Source organism: Convolutriloba macropyga, chromosome 12, assembly GCF_964194025.1.
Source record: "Convolutriloba macropyga chromosome 12, txConMacr16.3, whole genome shotgun sequence".
Lineage (NCBI taxonomy): Eukaryota > Metazoa > Xenacoelomorpha > Acoela > Convolutidae > Convolutriloba > Convolutriloba macropyga.
In genome coordinates, this window is record NC_134479.1 from 35,787,531 (window position 1) to 35,808,260 (window position 20,730).

The following is a 20,730-nucleotide window of genomic DNA, read 5'->3' on the forward strand; positions in this document are numbered from 1 at the left end:
CCCTTTTTTAATAAAAAGGGGGGCTTAAACCCGACTCGTGCCCATACCCTGTTTTATAACCAATATGTAGCTAAAAAATTTAGATCAAAAAGTAGAGCAAATAAAACAATTTGCGTTTATAATTCTTGACCATTGATTTCATATCAGAAGTTCAAAAGTCTTTGAGACAATCGCCGCCTTGGTCCAGCAGATTTGGACGTGCTAGCTCCCCCTTTTGCTTTCTGGTTCTTCCTTCGGCTCTTTTTATTCCCCCCTCCGGCCGCCTTTTTGTCCTTTTTCATCTGGATCGAATCCTTCTTTTTCTCAATTTTATGAACAACGTGGTCTTCGAACTCGCAAATCCAGGGGTTCCCTTTGCACATTATGTTATGCTTGAACCAATGAAATGTCAGCTCAGATGTTACGTTCCAGTAGTCAAATGTCACGGAATCGATTTCGGAAATGCCTAGGTTACCAAATCCTCGTCCCAGAATGACGTAGGGTGCTCCCTCAACCACGCTTGCGTGATGGTCGCGTCTGAGGTTCCCAGGACCGAAGCCGATATCCATGATCATGTTGAGACACATTTTAGGAACATACACGGCCTAAAATCAGTTATCTTCACATGTCAAAACACGACATATTTTAAGAGAATCAGTTTACAATTATGCGAGACCTCGGATCAAAATTCAATCCGACAATGGTCAAGACTTATATGTGTTCGAATAGAGTTTCAGACTCTGTAGATTCCAGCTCAAGCTTACCCTGTAATCTCGAAGATTTTCTGATCAGAGATCGTTTTGGTATGGAACCTCAACAACCCGGTTACCGTTTTGTGTCCAATTCGGTAGTATCATCAATTGATTCTAATCAAGTATACTAGCAGTGGAGATTTTAATCAGTCAAATAAATAGAACACAAATTAAGAAATCCGCTTATTGAAGCTAATTTTTCAATTGAAATAAAATTGTTTTGGTCAAAACTGAACTGTTCATATTACTCGATAACAGCAGGGATCTGAAATTTGACAGAGGTTTTGTAATTTTAGTTTTCTGATCACGTCTCATCTTTGGTGTATCTTTTCATGGCATGAGTTACAGGTTGAAAACTTTGGAAACAAAACAAAAATTATTTTTGATTTGGATCATATAATTTGAGGACTGGCCAAATAAGGTTTTGTTGCTAGTGATGTTATTTTAAAATTATGAAGTTAAAAACGATTGGGACACCTTCAAAGCATGAGGGCAACATCGACCGAAGGAGTTTCAAATCTATCCCGAGGCATTCAATATTTTCTATAAATTCTCCCGCTCAATAGTGAATCTCACCTATCAGAGTATTTTTTGGACAAATTTGAAACATTTGAAACCAGGAGAGGTATTATTCTGCTTTGCAGTATCAATGTTGATAGGCTGCTTAAACTGAAAAAAATTTCAGTGGAACATTAAAATATCAACTTTCAAAAATTGCCTTGAACAAACTCATATTTTTCAACGAAAACTTTCAAGTTTCGTTAAGTTTTTTTCTTTCGGTATAACAAAAAGTAACGCACTTGCTCGAACCTCAAAACGATCACTCTATGCGCGAAAAAGATGTAGTTTAAAAACTAATTGTATAGATTTTAATTTGAAAATATGTAAGGTAATAAATAAATTTTTTAGTGAAAACACGCGTTCAAGAACACAAATCGGCAGCCCTGACTTTCTCTCCGTGTCTCAGATTTGCAAAAATAAAATGAATAAATTGATCAATGTAAAACAAGTTTTTACTAATTATGACAAGTTTTCTTCGGAATAGAAAACCAGAATTGTGTGAATGGTCTATTTTAAAGTTTTTTATTCATCTCTGTTGCTGCACCGAGAGAACACCAAAACACTCTGTTGCCAAGTAAAGCAATTTTTATCATTTAATTTACTATTTTCATGTTTTCGCTCATATTTAAAATAAATGTCACATATTTCACGCAGCCAAAACAAATTCATTCAAAGCTGTTACGTGTTGACTTGAATTTAAATTTTATTGATATACAGTTGAAATTAACAGATGAAGCATTTTTGGTACAAATTTCTTTTCATGTGATTGTTTTTGTTCAAATTTAATTGATATTTCTAATGGCTTAATGCCTTCCAAAACTATCGTACCGCAAGTTTGACATTTTTTAGATCGATTCAAAAATGCTCCGCCTGATTTTTTTTTAAAAATCGGCTTTTGGTTTAACCTCTCAAAGTTATATGGCTTACGCTAATGTTTTTTGCTTATAATTAGAATAATTGTCACATATTTCACCCAGCTGAAACAAATTCATGCAAAAAATTTTACGTGTCGACTTTGAAATTAATTTTTTTATACAGTTGAAGTTAACAAATAAAAACGTTTTTGCTCTTAACTTTCTTTTCTTGTTATTGTTCTTATTCAAATTTAATTGATAATTTTTTTGGCCCTATACCTTCCAAAACTATCATACCGTAAATTTGACGATTCAAGCATTTTTAGGTCGATTCAAGCAAGCTCTGGCCGATTTTTTTTAATAATCATCATTTGGTTTAACCTCTTAAAGTTATATGGTTAATGATGTTATTGAAATGAAGTGTCCAATATTTCATCTAGTATGGTTAACAATGTGCCAGAACATTGTTTATTGATTTTGCATGGTCTTTCGCCTTAGACAATGTGCCGGCAGATTTGAAGGCAATGATTTTGACAAACAGGGACAAAAAATTCAAAAATGGCTGCTGTACTCATAGTTTTTGAGAACAAAAAGTTGGCTATCAAAAAATCAGCGGAAATGTTACCAGAATGTATCAAACTGAAGAAATCGGCATTGTTTTATAATCTTTAAGGATAGCGATCAAATCGATGTACATAAAAAATATCCTTGGGCAAAACTGAAATCGGCAGGAAAAAAGTTGGCATACATCCCCCCACCCCTCTAAAATTGGTCGGAACAATAATAATAACGATGAAGTGTTTCTAAAGGTTACAAAAATACACCTTCTTTGAATCGATTTTGGGAAACTTTTCAAATTAGAAAACGCTTAGAAGCCCACTTTTACTTTTACGCCTGTTTTAAAGCTTCTCCAAGGTATTAGTTGTAAATTAATTGTTTGCAAAGGGCCCTGGATATTGGAAGACGCCGAACGGGCGCAAAGCAAAATGCCATGAAATGAGATTTAAAGCCAAATATTTCCCTTGCTCTGATTGCTTGATCTTAAAATCAGTACTTTAAAGGAAACTTATGTAAAAAACACTTAGAAAATAGCGTAAAGAAAATCTAGGGGGCTGGGTTTGCGGCCACGGAGAGGCTGAGTGAAGCGCAACACAACCGCATACCATAGATAATAAAGGGACGACAGCTGATTTAATTCACCGTTTGCTACGCTTGTTGTACTTAATTTAAACCAATTGATTTATTTGGCCAATCAAATTTTAGCATTCAGCTCTGATGCTCATTTTTTCTTCTTCGGCTCTGATGCTCATTTTTTCTCCTTCGGCTCTGATTCCTAGCTCCCTAGATATCGTACATCATGGCTTCGGAAAATACGTCAAAAGTTACTTAAAGCCGTTCAGATATGCTTGTAGTTTCGGATTTTAAGTTCTTCAAAAAATCAAAAGAAAACTTTCAAGTTTTTGTTACTCACCGATAAGAGGTTTAGTGGTTTGCTCTCGTTATGATAGCTTGAGATTTTGAACATGTAGGTATCCGGTGACCAGCCTTTGTTTCGTAGACCGAACTTCAAGTACTTTAACGACTGAACCTCACAACAATCGCCTGAAAATAAAGACAATCAAATGGACAATCACAAGTTTTCTGACAAAATTTCCTAAAATTGAACGTAATACATTAGTAAAGCAACCCTAGTCTTAAAAAATTAATCTTTTACAAAATTTTCTATAATAACTTTTTAAATGATTGGTTAATAATGCATAATGATTGCAAAAATTTGTAAAGTATTTGCAAATATTTATCAAATTTGCAAAAATTTGTTAACTCAAAAATTGAATTGCAAATATGTGTAAATGTAATTATTTTGCAATTTTTTTGTAAAACTCTAAATCGAATTTCCGATTTTTTCTACCCATGATAAGAATTGTAATTATTTGTAAACTAAGAAATTCCAACTGCTTAAAAAAATTTGTGTTGTTGTTTCTATGGCTCAAAAATCTCCAAAACAGGATTCCAAAAAATTAACAAATTTTGTAAACTATGTATTTCTTTGTAAAATTTTTATTAATTGTTAACATAATGTTTTACAGACATCTATTATGCAGATTAAAGATCAAGAACTTGGATGCCAAAGGTGTTGTTGGTTTACGAAATTCGCGAATTATAAATTGGCAAATGACTAGGGAAACTATTTACAGTGATTTGTCTTCTATTTCTCGAATTGTAGCCTCCAAAATTTTGAGATTTAATCAACGAATTCTGCGTCAATTTTTGTCAAATAAAAATAATTTTTTATTTCTCGAAAGAATGTTTGCAAACAAATCATATCGCATATCGCTATTAATTGCAGTTAAAAAAACTAGGGAGATGTTTTCGATCACTTTTTATTCATGCACATTTTTCATCACTAAATTTTTTAATCACGGATTTTTATCACTTAATTTCTTAAACCAATAGCTTTATTTGATTTTTGACGGTTCAATGGCTTTTCGGTCTCAATCAAAATGTTGGCTAACTTGGGTCCTGATAGTTGATCATGCTGATCTCCAGAAAGATCTCTCGGATCATGACTCCGAACCAGGCTTTGCTCGCCTCCACATCAAAGGGAATCTCAGCTGATGACAAGTCTTCTCCCGGTGAAAATGAAAAGGTTGGAGCCTGTGTGTGATAGGCGTCCAGGCAATAATACTTGCTGAAACACCATCTGCAAATTTTACAAACAACACCTGAAGTCTTTTCTGGGTGACCTTTTTGTAAATAACCACCGATCAGAGATTGCAAAACACGCAGAAAAATTTTTGGAAGCAAATCTTTCAAAAACAAAGCCAAACTAATAATCAGTGGAAAAAAATTGAAAAATTAAATTGTTTTCGAGGTGTTCGCTAATGGCCGGGCTACTTAAAGACGGCTGAGGAGGAGGGGGGGGGGGGGGGGGGGCAAGCGTTATTGCCACAGGGACGATCGTGGCAATAATTTTCTTCTACGAAGCGAACAACGACGGAAAACGAAGTATCAGCTCTAGAGTAATCTGTCGAAAAACACACGTGCACATTTTAGACTGCCGAAAGTTTGCAGTACCAGAAGTTAAAAGGCCAAAAGTCGACTTTCGTCATTTTGAAACGTGCACATTTCGTGTTTTAAGAATGATTACCTCATTCTGCAGAAGTCACTTCGAAATTTTGACTTGATATCTCGACCCACTTCGCAGTTCTCGCAGAGTCACATAACCATTACTTAAATTGTCTCAAACGAAATGTGTAGCAACAATTAAAATTTGTTGTTCTGGTATTTTTAATGCAATTTTTTGCATAAGATCAGTTCTTAGGTGTTACCATCCTTCCGCTTAAACCTCTCCCATGACCCACCCCCCCCCCCCATTAAACCCCACCCCTCCACACACACAAACAAACAAACACACGCGCGCACACACACACACACACACACACACACAATAACCCCCCCCCCCTAATAAATCCCCCCACCTATTTCCTTCCTCCACTCCAACTGTTGGAGCTGAGCTCGCTAAGCTTGCGTAGGTGGGAAAATAGAAACAAAACGCTTTCTGTTGTCCTAGTCATTTAATAGTAATAGTTAGAAATCTAGTTCTAGTTACAGTTTGTCACGTGAGAAAAAAGAGAAAAAGGGGAAAATAACAAAAAGCAACTCACAGAGCCCAACGTAGCAGCCGCAGAAAACGGCTAAAATTAAAACTCAGCAAAATATTGCGAAACAAATTTTCTTGAGCAGTAAATAACGTGTTACTGTGTCTTGAACTAGAAATATTCCTGAGCAGTAAATTGTTACTGTGTCTTGTATTCAAAATATTATTATTGAGCAGTAAATTCTGTTAGTGTGTCTTGTATCTACCAATTATTGGAGCTGAAATTCAACTGTTACAACCCCAACTTAAGGTATTCTCAACTTGTGAGTACAAACAGCAAAAGCCAACTTAAGTTTAAATTTAAACATTTTTGCACAAACACGTCTTTGACATATATCTTTGTCTTCGATTTGTTTTTTCTATTGGATTGAACTGGTATACATAAAGAGATCCCATATTGTGTGATCTGTAGCAATCCAGTTCAAATTGATAGTTGAAAAATTAAGATTGGCGAATAGTTACAAACTGAATAGTTAATGCAACGGTAAGTTTAGCAGAACGGATATACAGTTACAAAAGCAAACTGCATAAACGAGGTATCTGGACAGATTTTGTAACCACTCAGAACGAACTGGGCGGTGTAAAACTTTCTTTGTGAAACGCAAGGAGAGCAGCCGTTACATTTGGTCCGCCGACCCGGACAGTGGAATAAACTGCTGTCCAACTCAACAGTCGAAGTGACAAAGTCATCGACGAACGAGAACAAAACTCAACAGGCTATTCACCGACGCAAAGCCAATTAGGCAAAGTGCATTAGAAGTTGAATAGCAAGGCTGAATTAAAGCAAATAAATGAAAGTGCTGTAGAGATTCAAGCTGCAGTCCCAAAGTACAAACGAAGTGACTCCGTCGCAGAGTCAAGACGTTTTGCATAGACAGATTAGCAACTGCCAACAACAACTCGAAGCAAAAACTCAGGAGGGCCAGGAGCTAATCAAAAACAACGATAGACCAAGCAATCTCAAGACCATCTATCAACAGGTACTGCAGCTTGACGACTTTTTTGCATTCTTATTCGGAAGCGAGCAAATCTTCTTTGTGATCCCGATTTGTTTGAGGGTTACGAAGCCGAACGACTAAATTTCTTACAAAAATTAAACGCAGACTGGTTACCATACATTCACGGAGAAACAAATATGACGGATCAACAGAAGCAAACTGTTCAATTGACAAGCGATGCAGAACCAACTGCCGCTAAGAAATCACAGTCTGTTCTAAGAGTTTCTCAACGAACTGTTGAAAATATAATCCAAACAAGGACAATGATTCAAAGGCCTCCTCTGATAAACGAGCTAAAAAGGCAGAAAAACTTGCGGCTTTAGAGAAAGACTTTGCAGCAAAAATGAGGTTGAAGAAAATTGAATTCCAATTGAAAAGGAAAGAGCTTGAAATGGAGATGCAACTTTTTGAAGAAGAAGGTGCACTGAAACTGGAATACGAGAAAGAAGCTGTTGACGCAAGAGCATCAGATTCTGATGATAGTGCAGCCCCTACTAACAAAGTGAAGAACAAAAATGTTTCCGGTTGGCTCGATAACTCGGATAAATTCTCCAACTTGCACGATTATAGTTTCGAGCGTGCGAAAACCAAGATCGACAACAATTATCCCAGGGTAAGCTTCAAACGCGAAGGTGTACTTAACTCACGGTCACCAAGTGGAGATCGTGCCAGCGCAGCCCGGGAACAAGACAAGTTTAAGCGCAATAAACCAAGCAGTAGCAAGCAGCTACCTAAGTTGAAGTTGAATTCTTTCGACGGAAACCCCCTAAAGTGGCCGGAGTGGTCGAATATGCTCAAAGCAACGGTTCACCATCGCGATATACCCGACTCAGAGAAAATGAGCCACTTGAAAACTTTGTTCACTTGAAAAAAGTTAGCTATATCAGGAATGGGCTATTCGGGAGAATTCTACGCTCAAGCGAGGGAACTCCTGGGACGGAAGTTTGGGCAATCTTACCTAATTGTCGACGCTCAGCTTAACATATTGCGCAAACAGCAACCAATTCGAATGCACGACTCAACGGCTATAAATTATTACTCAATGACAATCGGCAATCTAGCTAATGTACTGAAGCATTACAATTATGAGGGCGACCTGCGTTCAAGTTCAACACTGCAAGTGGCAATTGAAAAACTGCCCCCAAACTTGAAAGAAAAGTGGTTCTTCTTCGTTGACGGGTGTCAAGAAGATAGACCCGATCTCACTCTCCTTGAAAATGGTTAGCTTGAATGGCTTTTGTCTATGAAGGAATGCCATCAACCAAGAGTGAACGAAGGGAAGATGATCGACCAAACGTTAACAAGGAAAAACGATTATCAAAATCGTCAAATGTTACTGCGAGTTCGAATGCGAACGAAACGAAGCAAATGCAAAACAACAACTGTCCACTAGCGGTTGGCACTCATAAAATATGGAACTGTCCAATATTTAAGAGTATCAATGTCACCGATCGCTATGCAGCAGTAAGAAAAGAACGCTTATGTTATGGTTGTCTAGGGAAAGGGCATGCAATCAAAGATTGTAAAGTCCACCCGTGCGGTATAAATGGATTTACCAAAAAGCACAACAGACTGCTACACTCAGAAAACCAAATGGACGAGGGTAGTCACGCAGTTAACGTGAACGCAGCAACAATCAACCAGAGTAACCAAGTTACTAGTTTTCTTCAAATAGTTCCTGTATCGGTTCAGAGTGGTGGTAAAAGGTTGACTACCTACGCTTTCCTCGATAGTGGGTCAACAGTATCATTCATCGATCAAAGTGTCAAGGATCAACTAAAAGCCAAAGGCACGGACGTTACCTTGAACATAGCTGGCATACATGGGACGCAAGATTTGAGGACAGGGAAGGTTCCTATCACAATAAAGAGACTACATTCAACGGTGCATTCAATTGAAGCGTTTGCACACCCATCAATCTCGTTGGGAAACACAACATATGATTACAAGAAACTAAAGAACAACTTCAGACACCTGAATGTTCTCACTAACAGAACATTCAACCTGATGGTATTAGGCATCAAACTTGGACAAGATGCCTACGAAATTCAACTTCCATTGGACTATAAGATTGGAACACAAAGTGAGCCTTTCGCCGTCTTAACAGAATTAGGATGGGTAGTCAGTGGTCCCATGACACGCAAGAAAAGTCAAAATGTTTGCCATTTCGCCTCCACAGAAGATGTGAAAGTGGTCAAAAATATAAAATCATGGTGGGACATAGAAACTTATGCTTCCAAAATAAATGTTGTAAGTCAATCAAAGAAAGAGCAGCAAGCTCAGAAGTTTTTAGAGAGCACAACAAAGTTTACGGGAGAGCGGTACGAAGTGAGCATGCTCTGGAGTGAACCAGAACCCAATTATCCAAACAACTACGGCTCGGCCCTTGGTCAGCTCTACTCACTGGAAAAAAGATTCCAACGACACCCAAGAATTGTATCAACACTCAATTGATACAGATGTTGAAAAGGGATTTGTGAAGATCCTTGGTAAATCGGAAGTCAAAGGCACTTTCAGAAAGGAATGGCATTTGCCACACCATCCAGTACTGAACCTCAACAAACCGGGTAAAGTTCGCCGTGTTTGCAACGCTGCAGCAAAGTACAAGGATATATGCCTAAATGACAAGTTGTTAGCCGGACCCGATCTACTACACGGATTGATTGGAACAATATTCAGATTTCGAGAAGGAACAATAGCCCTAACCGCAGATATTGAATCAATGTTTCTGCAAGTGCAAGTTCCTGAACGGGATAAAGGCTGCTTGAGATTTTTGTGCCGACCAACAATGAACGAACCTCTGCCAATTTACGGGTATCAACGTCATGTTTCCGGAGCAAAGAGTTCACCAACATGTGCCAACTACGCTCTGAAGCGAGTAGCCATCGATAACGAGGACGAGTTCCCAATTGCAGCAAAAACAATCCAAAACAACTTTTACCTGGACGATTTTATCAAGTCAGTCGAAACACCTGAGGAAGCAATCAAGGTTTTCAAACAACTACAACCTCTTCTCTCAAAACTTGGATTTGAACTGAAGAAGTGGATCACCAACAGTGACGTGGTAACCAACGCAATCACAGAGGACTTGAGATCAATCAGCAACACAAAGCAGGTTGAAGTAGAACCCAGCAAGGAAGGTTCATCCGTGCTCGGGCTTCAGTGGACGATTATTGATGATAGTCTACAGGTTTGTAGAGGTACAAGCAAAGAAGTTGAGAACCCAATCACCCAAAGGAAGATCTTATCTCTAGTTTCTTCGCTGTTTGATCCTCTTGGACTGTTTGCACCATTCAGTGTTCATATGAGACGACTCCTGAAGAGCATCTGGACAAAAAATGGACAACATTGGGACAATTCAGTGGAACCTAACGAAAAAGAGGAGTTTCTGAAATGGAAAGACCAGCTTCCAGAAGTAGCAGAAACCAGCAATGATAGAAGATACTTCAGCACAACCAAGGACAAATGGGAAGTTCATGTGTTTGCCGACGCATCTGAAGACACAATGTGCGCAATGGCATACCTACGTTCAAAGCCCAAAGAATACTCAGCAGACTTAGCATTTGTAATCGGAAAGTGCAGCGTTGCACCAATGCGACACCTTTCCATACCACGCTTGGAACTACAAGCAGCAGTGATGGCGGTGAGACTTAAAGAACAGATTCACAGTTGTAACTTTTGTACAGACTCCACTACTGTTCTGCAATGGATTCATAGCTCCCACCGTAAGCAACAGGAGTTTGTTGCAAACAGAATGGTTGAGATTTTGGAAACAACTAATGTTTCACAGTGGAATCATGTGAGTGGTATTAACAATCCAGCTGACATCGGGACACGAGCGATCAATGTTGACGAACTTAAGAGAAGTGAATAGCTCACTAAGCCGGCCTGGTTGAAGCAACGAGAGAACGAATGGCTGAACAGGTGAATTTAACATTTGCTTCAGACGAACAAAACGAACAAATGGTCTTCTCAGCAAAGGTTGAAGAGAAAAAGCTGATGATTCAAGGGGAATGATTCAGCAATTTCATTCGACATGTAAATACAATGGCATACGTACAGCGCGTATTTAGAAAACACAAACCGGCAACAAAAACACTAAGTGTTGAAGAAAGAGAGGGTGCACAAGCAAGCATCTTCAAACTATTGCAGCAAGAACAGTTTGCTGAAAAGATGAAGTCTCTCAAGGTTGAAAAGGAAATTCCAAACAACAGCAAAATCCTCCAGTTTTTACCATTCATAGACCAGCAAGGACTTATTCGTGCCCAAGGCAGAATAGGTAAAAGTCAATTTAACTTCGAAACCAAGCATCCAATACTGTTACATTTGAAGCACCATGTAGTTGAATTATTCTTGCAAAATGAACATGAGAATAGTCATCACGAAGGTGCTGAACATGTCAGAAACATAGTTCAGCAGAAATTCTGGATCCTAGGCATACGAAATGCTTTGAGATCGATCAAAAACAAATGCATTAGATGTCGAAAGGGAAGAGCCCAAACAAAGGCACCAGTAATGGCAGATCTACCTGAGGAGCGATTGGTTCCATCAACAGTGTTCGCGAATCTGGTCGTAGACTATTTCGGACCATTCACAGTAAAGATTGGTCGAAGAAACGAAAAGCGTTGGTGCTGTCTGTTCACATGCCTTATTGTACGGGCGGTGCAAATAGAGATTGTACCAAAACTAGACACTGATTGTTGTCTGAACGCAATTATGCGATTCATTGCTCGAAGAGGCAAACCGGTCAAAATGATTAGCGATAACGGGACAAACTTCGTTGGAGCTGAAAAAGAACTGGCAGAGTATATAGTAGCATGGAAAAAGAGGCAAATTAAAGAACATCTGATTCAACAAGGTATCAGATGGAAGTTCAACCCACCTGCAGCATCACACTTTGGAGGAGTGTGGAAAAGACTGGTCAGGAGTTGCAAGAAAGCAATGTATGCAGTGCTGGGCAATCGATCAGTCACGGAAGATGTTCTGTCAACCACGATGTGTCTTGTTGAACAGACGCTGAATGTTAGACCGCTGACACAGGTCAGTTCTGATGCTACCGATTTAGAAGCTATTACTCCAAACCATTTCATACTTGGCAACAAGAACCTTTGTTTACCGTATCTATCAGGTGCAGAGCAATTTGTTGATCATGGAAAGATCTTCCGACAAACACAAGCTTACGCAGACCTCATCTGGGACAGATTCCGCAAAGAGTATTTGCCAACGTTGAATAGTCGAAAGAAATGGCAGACCACAACGGACAGAGGTCTTCAGCAGGGTGATCTTGTGTGGATAGTGAAAGACAGTGACAAACGTGGATATTACGATCTGGGTCGAATAACCGAAACCTTTGAAGGTTCCGACGGAGTGATTCGATCAGCGACAATCCGAACGAAAGATGGATACTACAAGAGGCCAGTAGTGAAGCTCGCTCCAGTACTACCAATGGACAAAGATGTTTTCACGAAAAAAAACAGGGCCGGCGATGTTGGAGCTGAGCTCGCTAAGCTTGCGTAGGCGGGAAAATAGAAACAAAACACTTTCTGTTGTCCTAATCATTTAATAGTAATAGTTATAGTTCTAGCTCTAGTTGCAGTTTGTCTCGTGAGAAAAAAGAGAAAAAGGGGGGAAATAACAAAAAGCAACACACAGAACCCAACGTAGCAGCCGCAGAAAACGGCTAAAAGTATAACTCAGCAAAATATTGCAAAACCAATTTTCTTGAGCAGTAAATAACGTGTTACTGTGTCTTGAACTAGAAATATTCCTGAGCAGTAAATTGTTACTGTGTCTTGTATTCAAAAAATTATTCTTGAGCAGTAAATTCTGTTACTGTGTCTTGTATCTACGAATTGTTGGAGCTGAATTTCAACTGTTACAACCCCAACTTCTGGTATTCTCAACTTGTGAGTACAAACAGCAAAAGCCAACTTAAGTTTAAATTTAAACATTTTTGCACAAACAGGTCTTAGACATATATCTTTGTCTTCGATTTGTTTTTTCTATCGGATTGAACTGGTATACATAAAGAGATCCCGTATTGTGTGATCTGTAGCAATCCAGTTCAAATTGATAGTTGAAAAACTCAGATTGGCGAATAGTTTCGAACTGAATAGTTAATGCAACGATAAGTACAGCAGAACGGATATACAGTTACAAAAGCAAACTGCATAAACGAAGTATCCGGACAGATTTTGTAACCACTCAGAACGAACTGGGCGGTGTAAAACTTTCTTTGTGAAACGCAAGGAGAGCAGCCGTTACACCAACCCCTCAACCTCATTCTACAATTCCACCCGTAACCACGCCCCACCCGTCACCTCCACTGTGAAATAAAAAATAACAAAAATTAAAAGCCTACTCTATTTGATTTTGTCGCTTTAATTTGTTTAAGGACTTTTTTTGGTTAGCTGACTAAGAAGGAAAAAAACAGTTTATTATGTCGAATGGCCTAAAAATGTCTGCTAATAATTTTTTTTGTCTGGATGGTTCTCTTTTTGAAAGAGTTTAAAAATGTCAAGATTTTAAAAATGAGTAAAAATCTGATCTAAAATAAAACTGTACAAGTTTTTTGAAAATTAATTGATACGTAATGGCAAATTTTTTGCCATACTTCGACCCTGCCACGTCTAGTTCCGTTTATTCTGTTACGAAATGCTTGTTGATTTATGTTTTAATAGGCGATTGGAGAAAATTTTAGATCTAAATTGACTGTCGAAATTTATACCATTACCTGTCGTCACTGGCCAAATTTATTAATCATGGAGTTACCTAAAACTCTATTCAGATATTATAGATTTGGATGATAAATAATGCAACACGATAAAAGTGCTCTTGAGAATGCAGACAATTTCGATTAGAAAGAAAAGATGTAATAGTTCATTTCAACAAAATAAGCTACCGCATAAAACTTTTCGCAACAGTTAGAAATGTCAATGGAATTAAATGTTATGAAAATTTGCGTACTTCCTTTTGCATTTTTACTATATCGAATGTTTAATATGGAGATAAATCAATATTTCATTAGCCCTCAACATGCGTAAAGGAAACGAGAGATAAAACATATTTCAGAAATTGGGATTTCAACGAGTTAGTTGGTCGGCTTGTTAGTTTGTCAAGTACTGTTTGTAATGATAGGCAAAAATTTTCAACAAACTCTAGAAAAACGTTTTTCATTATTAAGAAGATTAATAACTTAAACTACTTCCTAATGACAAATTGATTGATAAATTCCAATTCTGCATTTCACCTATGATGTCGGCATGCTCTTCCAAAGTATCCTACTCCATTTGCAAGCCAGAACACCAGGGACTCCCAGTCTGGTGAGGGCACTGTTGCCTCGAATTCGTCCGTAAACTGAATGCCGTATTCGTAGTCCAATTCTTCAGCAGTAGAACTCTGCACTGGAACCAACTCTGTAACAGATTATTTATTGTGTATATATATATATATATATATATATATATATAATATATTTAAATATATATATATATATATATATATATATATATATATATATATATATATCAATATATATACATATATATATATATATATATATATATATATATATATATATATATTGTCAAAAAATGATCAAATATCTCTTTTATAGCAATAAATGTCTTAGCCCAATGTATGAAAGGTTTCACTGTCGGTAAAAACTTAGCTTAATAATTCATCTTGGCATTATATTCTTGGACCTTTTGTTGTTCTCTTCGCCCACTATTGTTCTTCGTCAACAGTCTACAATTTTTGCGTGAGATCTGCATCACAAGTCTTCTTATGATACCGTGAAAAATGAACCATTTCCGAATTAGCCACTACATTTTATCTTCTAATTCCCGGGTTGACCCTTTCTTAGATACCCAAGGCCATATATGGTTCCATTCAAGTCAAAGCAAAATTTCTTGCATGATCTTTTGATGGTTTCTAAGAAGACATAAATGATCTTTGGTATGATTTTCAAGATGAGATTGGTAGTTTTGGCAGAATATCCAGGAATATGGTAGAATATGGTATCCGAGAAGCCATTATGGTCTTAGATATGGAAGACGCCATATATGATCTTGGGTATGGTTTCTAAGATTCAGCAAAAATGTTAAACATTGCAACCAAATGAAGGCTTTCAATCCATTATAACAAATGTAAAAGTGTATGATCTTGGATATGGTATCTAAGAAATCATTATCGTCTTTGATATGATATTTGAGCCGCCATAAAAGATCATGGAAATGGTTTTTAAGATTTAGGAGAAACGTTAAATATTGCAGCCAAATAAAGGCTTTTCAATCCATGATCACAAATGTTAAATTGTATTACCTTCAATACGGTTTCTGAGAAATCATTATGGTCTTTGATCTCTGTTGTACATAGTAAACTCATACAATTAAACTCATAAAAATTAAAATAAGTACATCGTATAGGAATTTTACTGTAAAATTCCTATACGATGTACTTATTTTAATTTTGTACTTATTTTTGAAGGACAATTATAAGGAGTTAAGTTAAGTTCATTTTAGTACCCTAAGTCATTCATGTTCATGTGTCATTCTGTTGCCCTCTTTCCCTCATCGGGAAATAATTTTTTCATATATAATGTGACCCTTATTATTCAAGATTCATTTTGTTTCAATCTCTTCATTTTGCATCTCGCGTTCAGTTGATCAATTCAAATTTTTATTTTACAACTGTATTTGCTTATCAAGTAAAGTAGAAAAGTGAAAGATAGGTAATTCGCTAAGCGAACCTTACTTTGGTTGTGTTATGTGCAACCGCCGTGCGAAACAATATATCGGATGGACTGACAGTGAATTGGACCGCAATTTAAGTACACAATATTGATTGTGTACAACATGGCGCAGCCAGCTGCCCAAAAGGGAACTCCATAAAGCAAAGAGCCCTTATGGGAAAACGAAGCTTGGACTCCCCTCTCAAATGGGAGAAGTGGCAGATACGGGCAAAGTGCGCCCTCTTAGCCAAAGAAAACATTACTTTAGACATCCTACTTGGTCCCCAACCAGAAAACGTACAACCCAATTTAAGGTTGATCTGCTCAATCGGAACGCAAAAGATTGACTAGAAACGGACAATTGAAAAGGAATTGCGAAAGCCGCTGTCAACGACAACGAGAAATTGAGATCATGTGCGGTGATGAACCTTGGAACCAAGCAGATCGAAAAACCGTTTCGATGTTATACCTCAGTCTTGGAAAAGAAGGAAGACAAATTTATGAAGCCGCAACCCACATCTCGAGATGGATAAGTTGGTCACTACAGAACTTTGGCAAATCACGGGGGAGGCATCCATTCGACCCAGAAATATCACCTTCGATAGATGTTTGCTAGTTACAACAAAGCAAACAAAAGGAGAATTCGAGAAATCTTTCTATGGGAAATTGAAGGAATTATCCGAAAAATGTGAACTTGGAAACCACGAAAACACTTTAATCAGAGATCTTTTTAATGTTAACTTGCGAGATTTAAAAATTCAGAAAGAATAACTAAAAGAAACTGTTGAACCCACCCAAGCATTACTCTTGGCAATTAATCTGGAACTTGGTCAGCGAAACCATCTACAATTCGCTAACAGTCAACCTGATCTATAAGTGAATGCTATAATGCCACAACGTCAATTTCGTAACTCTAGTCAACGCCCAAATTTTCAAGTACAAACTCGATCCGCGAATCAAATGTTTCAAAATTGCAGCCTCACATAGTCAGCAAACCATCAGTACAAATGTAATGCTAAAAGCAAGACATGTAATAACTGTGGTCTTCAAAACCACTTTGCTCGTGTGTGTCGTAAACCAAAATCCAACCTCTACAAAAACTGCTTGCTCAAAACCGAACGCCATTAGGCGTAGAGCCCTGTAGGGAAAAACCAAGCTAGGACTCCCCTCTCAAATGGGAGAAGTGGCAGTTACAGGCAAATTGGGCCCTTTGAGCCAAAGAAAACATTACTTTAGACATCTTACTTGGTCCTCAACCAGAACACGTACAACCCCTACTCGAACCGATCTAAGAAAACACAATTCAAGGATTATCTGCTCAATCGGAACGCAAAAAAATTGAATAGAAACGCCCAATTGAAAAGGAATTGGGAAATCCGTTCCGAAGACAACCAGAAATTGAGATCATGTGCGGTGATAAAACTTGGAACCAGGCAGTTCGAAAAGCCGTTTCTATGTTATACTTCAGCCCTATAACAGAAGGAAGACAAATTTATGTAGCCGCAACCCGCACCTCGAGATGGATAGGTTGACCACTACAGAACTTTGTGAGTCATGGAGTAGGCATACATTCGACCAAGAAATATCACCTTCGATAGATACATGTTAGTTACAACAAAGCAAACAGAAGGAGAATTCGAAGAACTTTTTTATAGGAAATTGAAGGAATTATAAGACAACTGTGAACTTGGAAAACACGAAGACATCTTAATTAGAGATTTTTTTTATTGTCAACTTGCAGGATTTTGAAATTCAGAAAAAGTAACTGAAAGAAAATGTTGAACCCACCCGAGCATTACGCTTTGCAATTAATCTAGAACTTGGTCAGCAAAACCATTTACAAATCACTAACAGTCAACCTAAGCTATAAGTGAATGCTATAGTGCCACAACGTCAATTTCGTAACTCAAGTCAACGCAAAAATTTTCACGTACAAACTCGATCCGCGAATCAGTTAATTCAAAATTGCAGCCTCACTTGGTCAGCAAACCATAAGTACAAATGTAATGATAAAATCAAGACATGCAATAACTGTGGTCCTCAAAACCACTTTGCTCGTGTGTTTCGTAAACCAAAATCCACCTCTACAAAAACTGCTTGCTCAAATGTGAACTCTATTGCTGATAAATAACTGAAAATACTGTTGAGGCTGTTTTAAAGAAAAATCATAATTTGGAATGTGATTCTGATTACGATAGTTTTGATGACAATATGGTGGCCAGCAGAGCGAGCATCTTTCTGTATATTGAACCGAAAAACACGTTTTTACAAGTTGTAAATACAAAAGTGGGTCTTCTCATTGAATCTGGAATTGTCTGCAAATTATTAAACGAATCAATTGCTGCGGAAGACATTACAACTCCTCCTTCTCACGATGGCTGACGACCGCACCCTCTAAAGAGCTCAGAACTTTTGCCAATGAGCCTATTCTTTTACTCGTCTTGATGCAGACGCCAGTAGAAAGTAATGGTTGACGAATCGAAGAGGCTGAATTTGTTGTTGTTAGAGACGGCCTAAAATCTCTCAAAGGCAGATATTTGTTTGATGCAGTCGGCATATCAGTTAACCAAACTCTAAGCTCAATTGATGTAATATGATCAACAAAACCACTATTCTGTGCCCCTTTTAAACTAAAACAGCAAAACAATTTCCTTATCTTATCTCACGCACTGGAAGATCTAAAGTACATATTGCAAAATAATAACTCCGTAAACATTTTCAACAAAAACACCAAAATGGTAGAAGAGTGCCTAATAATTTAAAGGACATAGTTAACATCGAAATTTAAAAACCATTTAAAGAAGGACAAATAGAAAAACTTAACTGTTCAGATCAATCTTTTGTCTCTCCCATTGTTATTACAGTCAAAACAGACTAAACTATAAAAATTAGCCCTTGATTCAAACGTTTTTATTAATCTATTCACAAATACAGGGAGCAGATGGCAAATAATGAAAGACTGATCGATTCTATATCCCAAATAATTACAAATTATAAAACAGAACCATCTGATAAAATTTTCGTCCTTGCCATAGACCTTTAAAACGCCTATAGTCAGTTAAATTTTCACCCCCCTATTGCAAAACAATACATTTCAGTATTGTAAACGGTGACATGACTGGCACGTATCGATTCAAAACTGTTTTTTTAAGGACGTTTTTAAGGAGTCAAGTTAAATTCATTTTAGTACCCTAAGTTATTCAGGTTGACTTGTCAGTCTATTGCCCTCTTTCTTGCATCGGGAAATTGTTTGTCCATATATGTTGTGACCTTTGTTATTCAAGATTCATTTTGTTTCAGTCTCTTCATTTTATATCTCGTGTTCAGTTGATCAATTCAAATTTTTATTTTACAACTGTATTTGCTAATTAAGTAAAGTAGATAATTGAAAGATAGGTAATTCGCTAAGCAAACCCTACTTCGGAATTGTGCTAAGTGCGAAACAATATATCAGATAAACTGACAGCGATTAGGACCACAAGTTAAGTACACAGTATTGATTGTGTACGACAATCTCCTTAACGTGTTTTAAAATGTTTTCTGGAGGCAAAAAATGAAGTTGCACAAAAAAATTTATTGATCTTGTATGAACCATAGAAGGTTATGGTCATGGATATGATATCGAAGACACCATAAAAATTTTTTTCATGAGAAAATTTTAGGTCTGCATATTTTCGTCGGAAGCCCTCATAAGATGTTGCGAAAAGTGTTCTGGCGTAAAAAAAGATGTTCCACGAATAAAGGTTTATGATCTTTGATGGGCCATAAAAGTCTATGGTCTTGGATATGGTATCTAAGAAATCATCGAAAAAAGTATCAATGCCGTGTTCAAATGCAATTTTGCTTCTAGAGCTTTGTATAGCAAGCTAAATTACTTCGATGCAGAGTACATTCACTTTTTTGCATGGTCTTGAAAATGGTATCTAAGAAGCCATACTCGCCATATACGACTATGATATGATATCTAAGATCGGTGTGTGGTAGTCAAACCGGTTTACATCAAACACGATGCTGAATTTTTCTCCTTTCACCACTGTCAGTTTTCACTAGTTTTTTATCGAAAATTATTATCTGAGTTGAACTATAGCAGATCTGAACAGACATTACTTCTCAAACCTATATTTTTGACATAACATTTTTGTAAATCATTCTTCATAGGACTGTGCTGGAAAACAGAGAACACACACTTTGAAATAGCCGAAACTTAATTTTCGGAATATTTTTATTATGTACTTCAAGTACTTAATTTGAAAACCAAATTACCTCCAGAATTTTTCAGTTAACTACTTCAGGTCTAACTGAAATCCCTCGTATAGATAAATGCTGGTTTGCAATTTGTCAATTTAACCCGCAATTTGTTATGCAAGCAAGGACCGTTTATTCAAATATTTTCTAATCAGGGTTTTTCATTTATGTTTAATTGACTCGTTGTCAACAGCTATAGTGGAAAACAGAGACAGATTCGAGTAAATTTATTGTGTGGAGTAATGTATCTACATCTCTCCAATGTTGCGACTACAGTCCACATAACTCTTTAATAGCGTTTGCATCCAATGGCGGTTGCGGAAGTTCGATGAACTTTTAAAATTAAATTCTATGTTTTCGTTGTTTCCAAATAATTTGATTATTTCTTTGAAACTTTTGTAAAAGATGCTTTTTCGTGGGTGATTTCTGGGCATTATTCGACATAATATCGGATGCACTCATGTTTTTTTCTCTGAGCAAAGCAATTTTATGGTGATAGTTTACTCGTATGTAAAGTACGTGTACTGTTGTTACTGTACCAAAATTTTCGGAAGTTTTGTTTTTTTAAGTAGTGAAAATCTTACCTTGTTGGAACATTACCAATAAAACACAAACAAGTTTAGCTGTTGCCATTTTGTAGCTCGTTTAGTTGATTACGACCCCAATTGCCCAAAGTTAATAATTGCGTTGGAAAATTAGACCCAACAAAAGCGAAAGCTGAAGCATTAAAAGCAAATATTAATCAACAATGATTACCTTGAGAGGGTATTTTATGACAAATATCAGAACAGAAATTTTTATGAACCGAATAGTTTTGTTTAATCGGACTATTGTTACCTTGCTTTGCGGCTATTGATTTATAATACGGAGTTATAGATTTATAAGACGGGGGCGTTGGTGTGTGCATGTAGCTCAGAATGTTCCAACAATCTTTGTTCCCTTTATTTTAAGG

General features: G+C 37.2%; 1 protein-coding gene across 1 annotated transcript; it reads right to left on the minus strand.

The window, feature by feature from the left end:
- Positions 1-94: 94 nt before the first annotated feature.
- LOC142350634 (uncharacterized) lies at positions 95-20,514 on the minus strand. Its single transcript, XM_075402540.1, has 5 exons — positions 20,363-20,514; positions 14,052-14,217; positions 4,660-4,835; positions 3,618-3,748; positions 95-584 (listed from the first exon to the last, which is right to left on the minus strand). The coding sequence occupies exons 1-5, from the start codon at positions 20,409-20,411 to the stop codon at positions 144-146; spliced, it is 963 nt and encodes a 320-aa protein (XP_075258655.1). The 5' UTR covers positions 20,412-20,514; the 3' UTR covers positions 95-143.
- Positions 20,515-20,730: the final 216 nt, after the last annotated feature.

What these genes read in the sequence shown, in the direction of transcription:
- LOC142350634 (XM_075402540.1), bottom strand. Translation starts at nt 20,411, where the DNA reads ATGGCAACAGCTAAACTTGTTTGTGTTTTATTGGTAATGTTCCAACAA. An exon ending in AGAGCATGCCGACATCATAG is followed by an intron (nt 4,836 to 14,051) that starts GTGAAATGCAGA and finishes ATGGTGTTTCAG; the next exon opens with CAAGTATTATTGCCTGGACG. An exon ending in AACCACTAAACCTCTTATCG is followed by an intron (nt 585 to 3,617) that starts GTGAGTAACAAA and finishes AACTGATTTTAG; the next exon opens with GCCGTGTATGTTCCTAAAAT.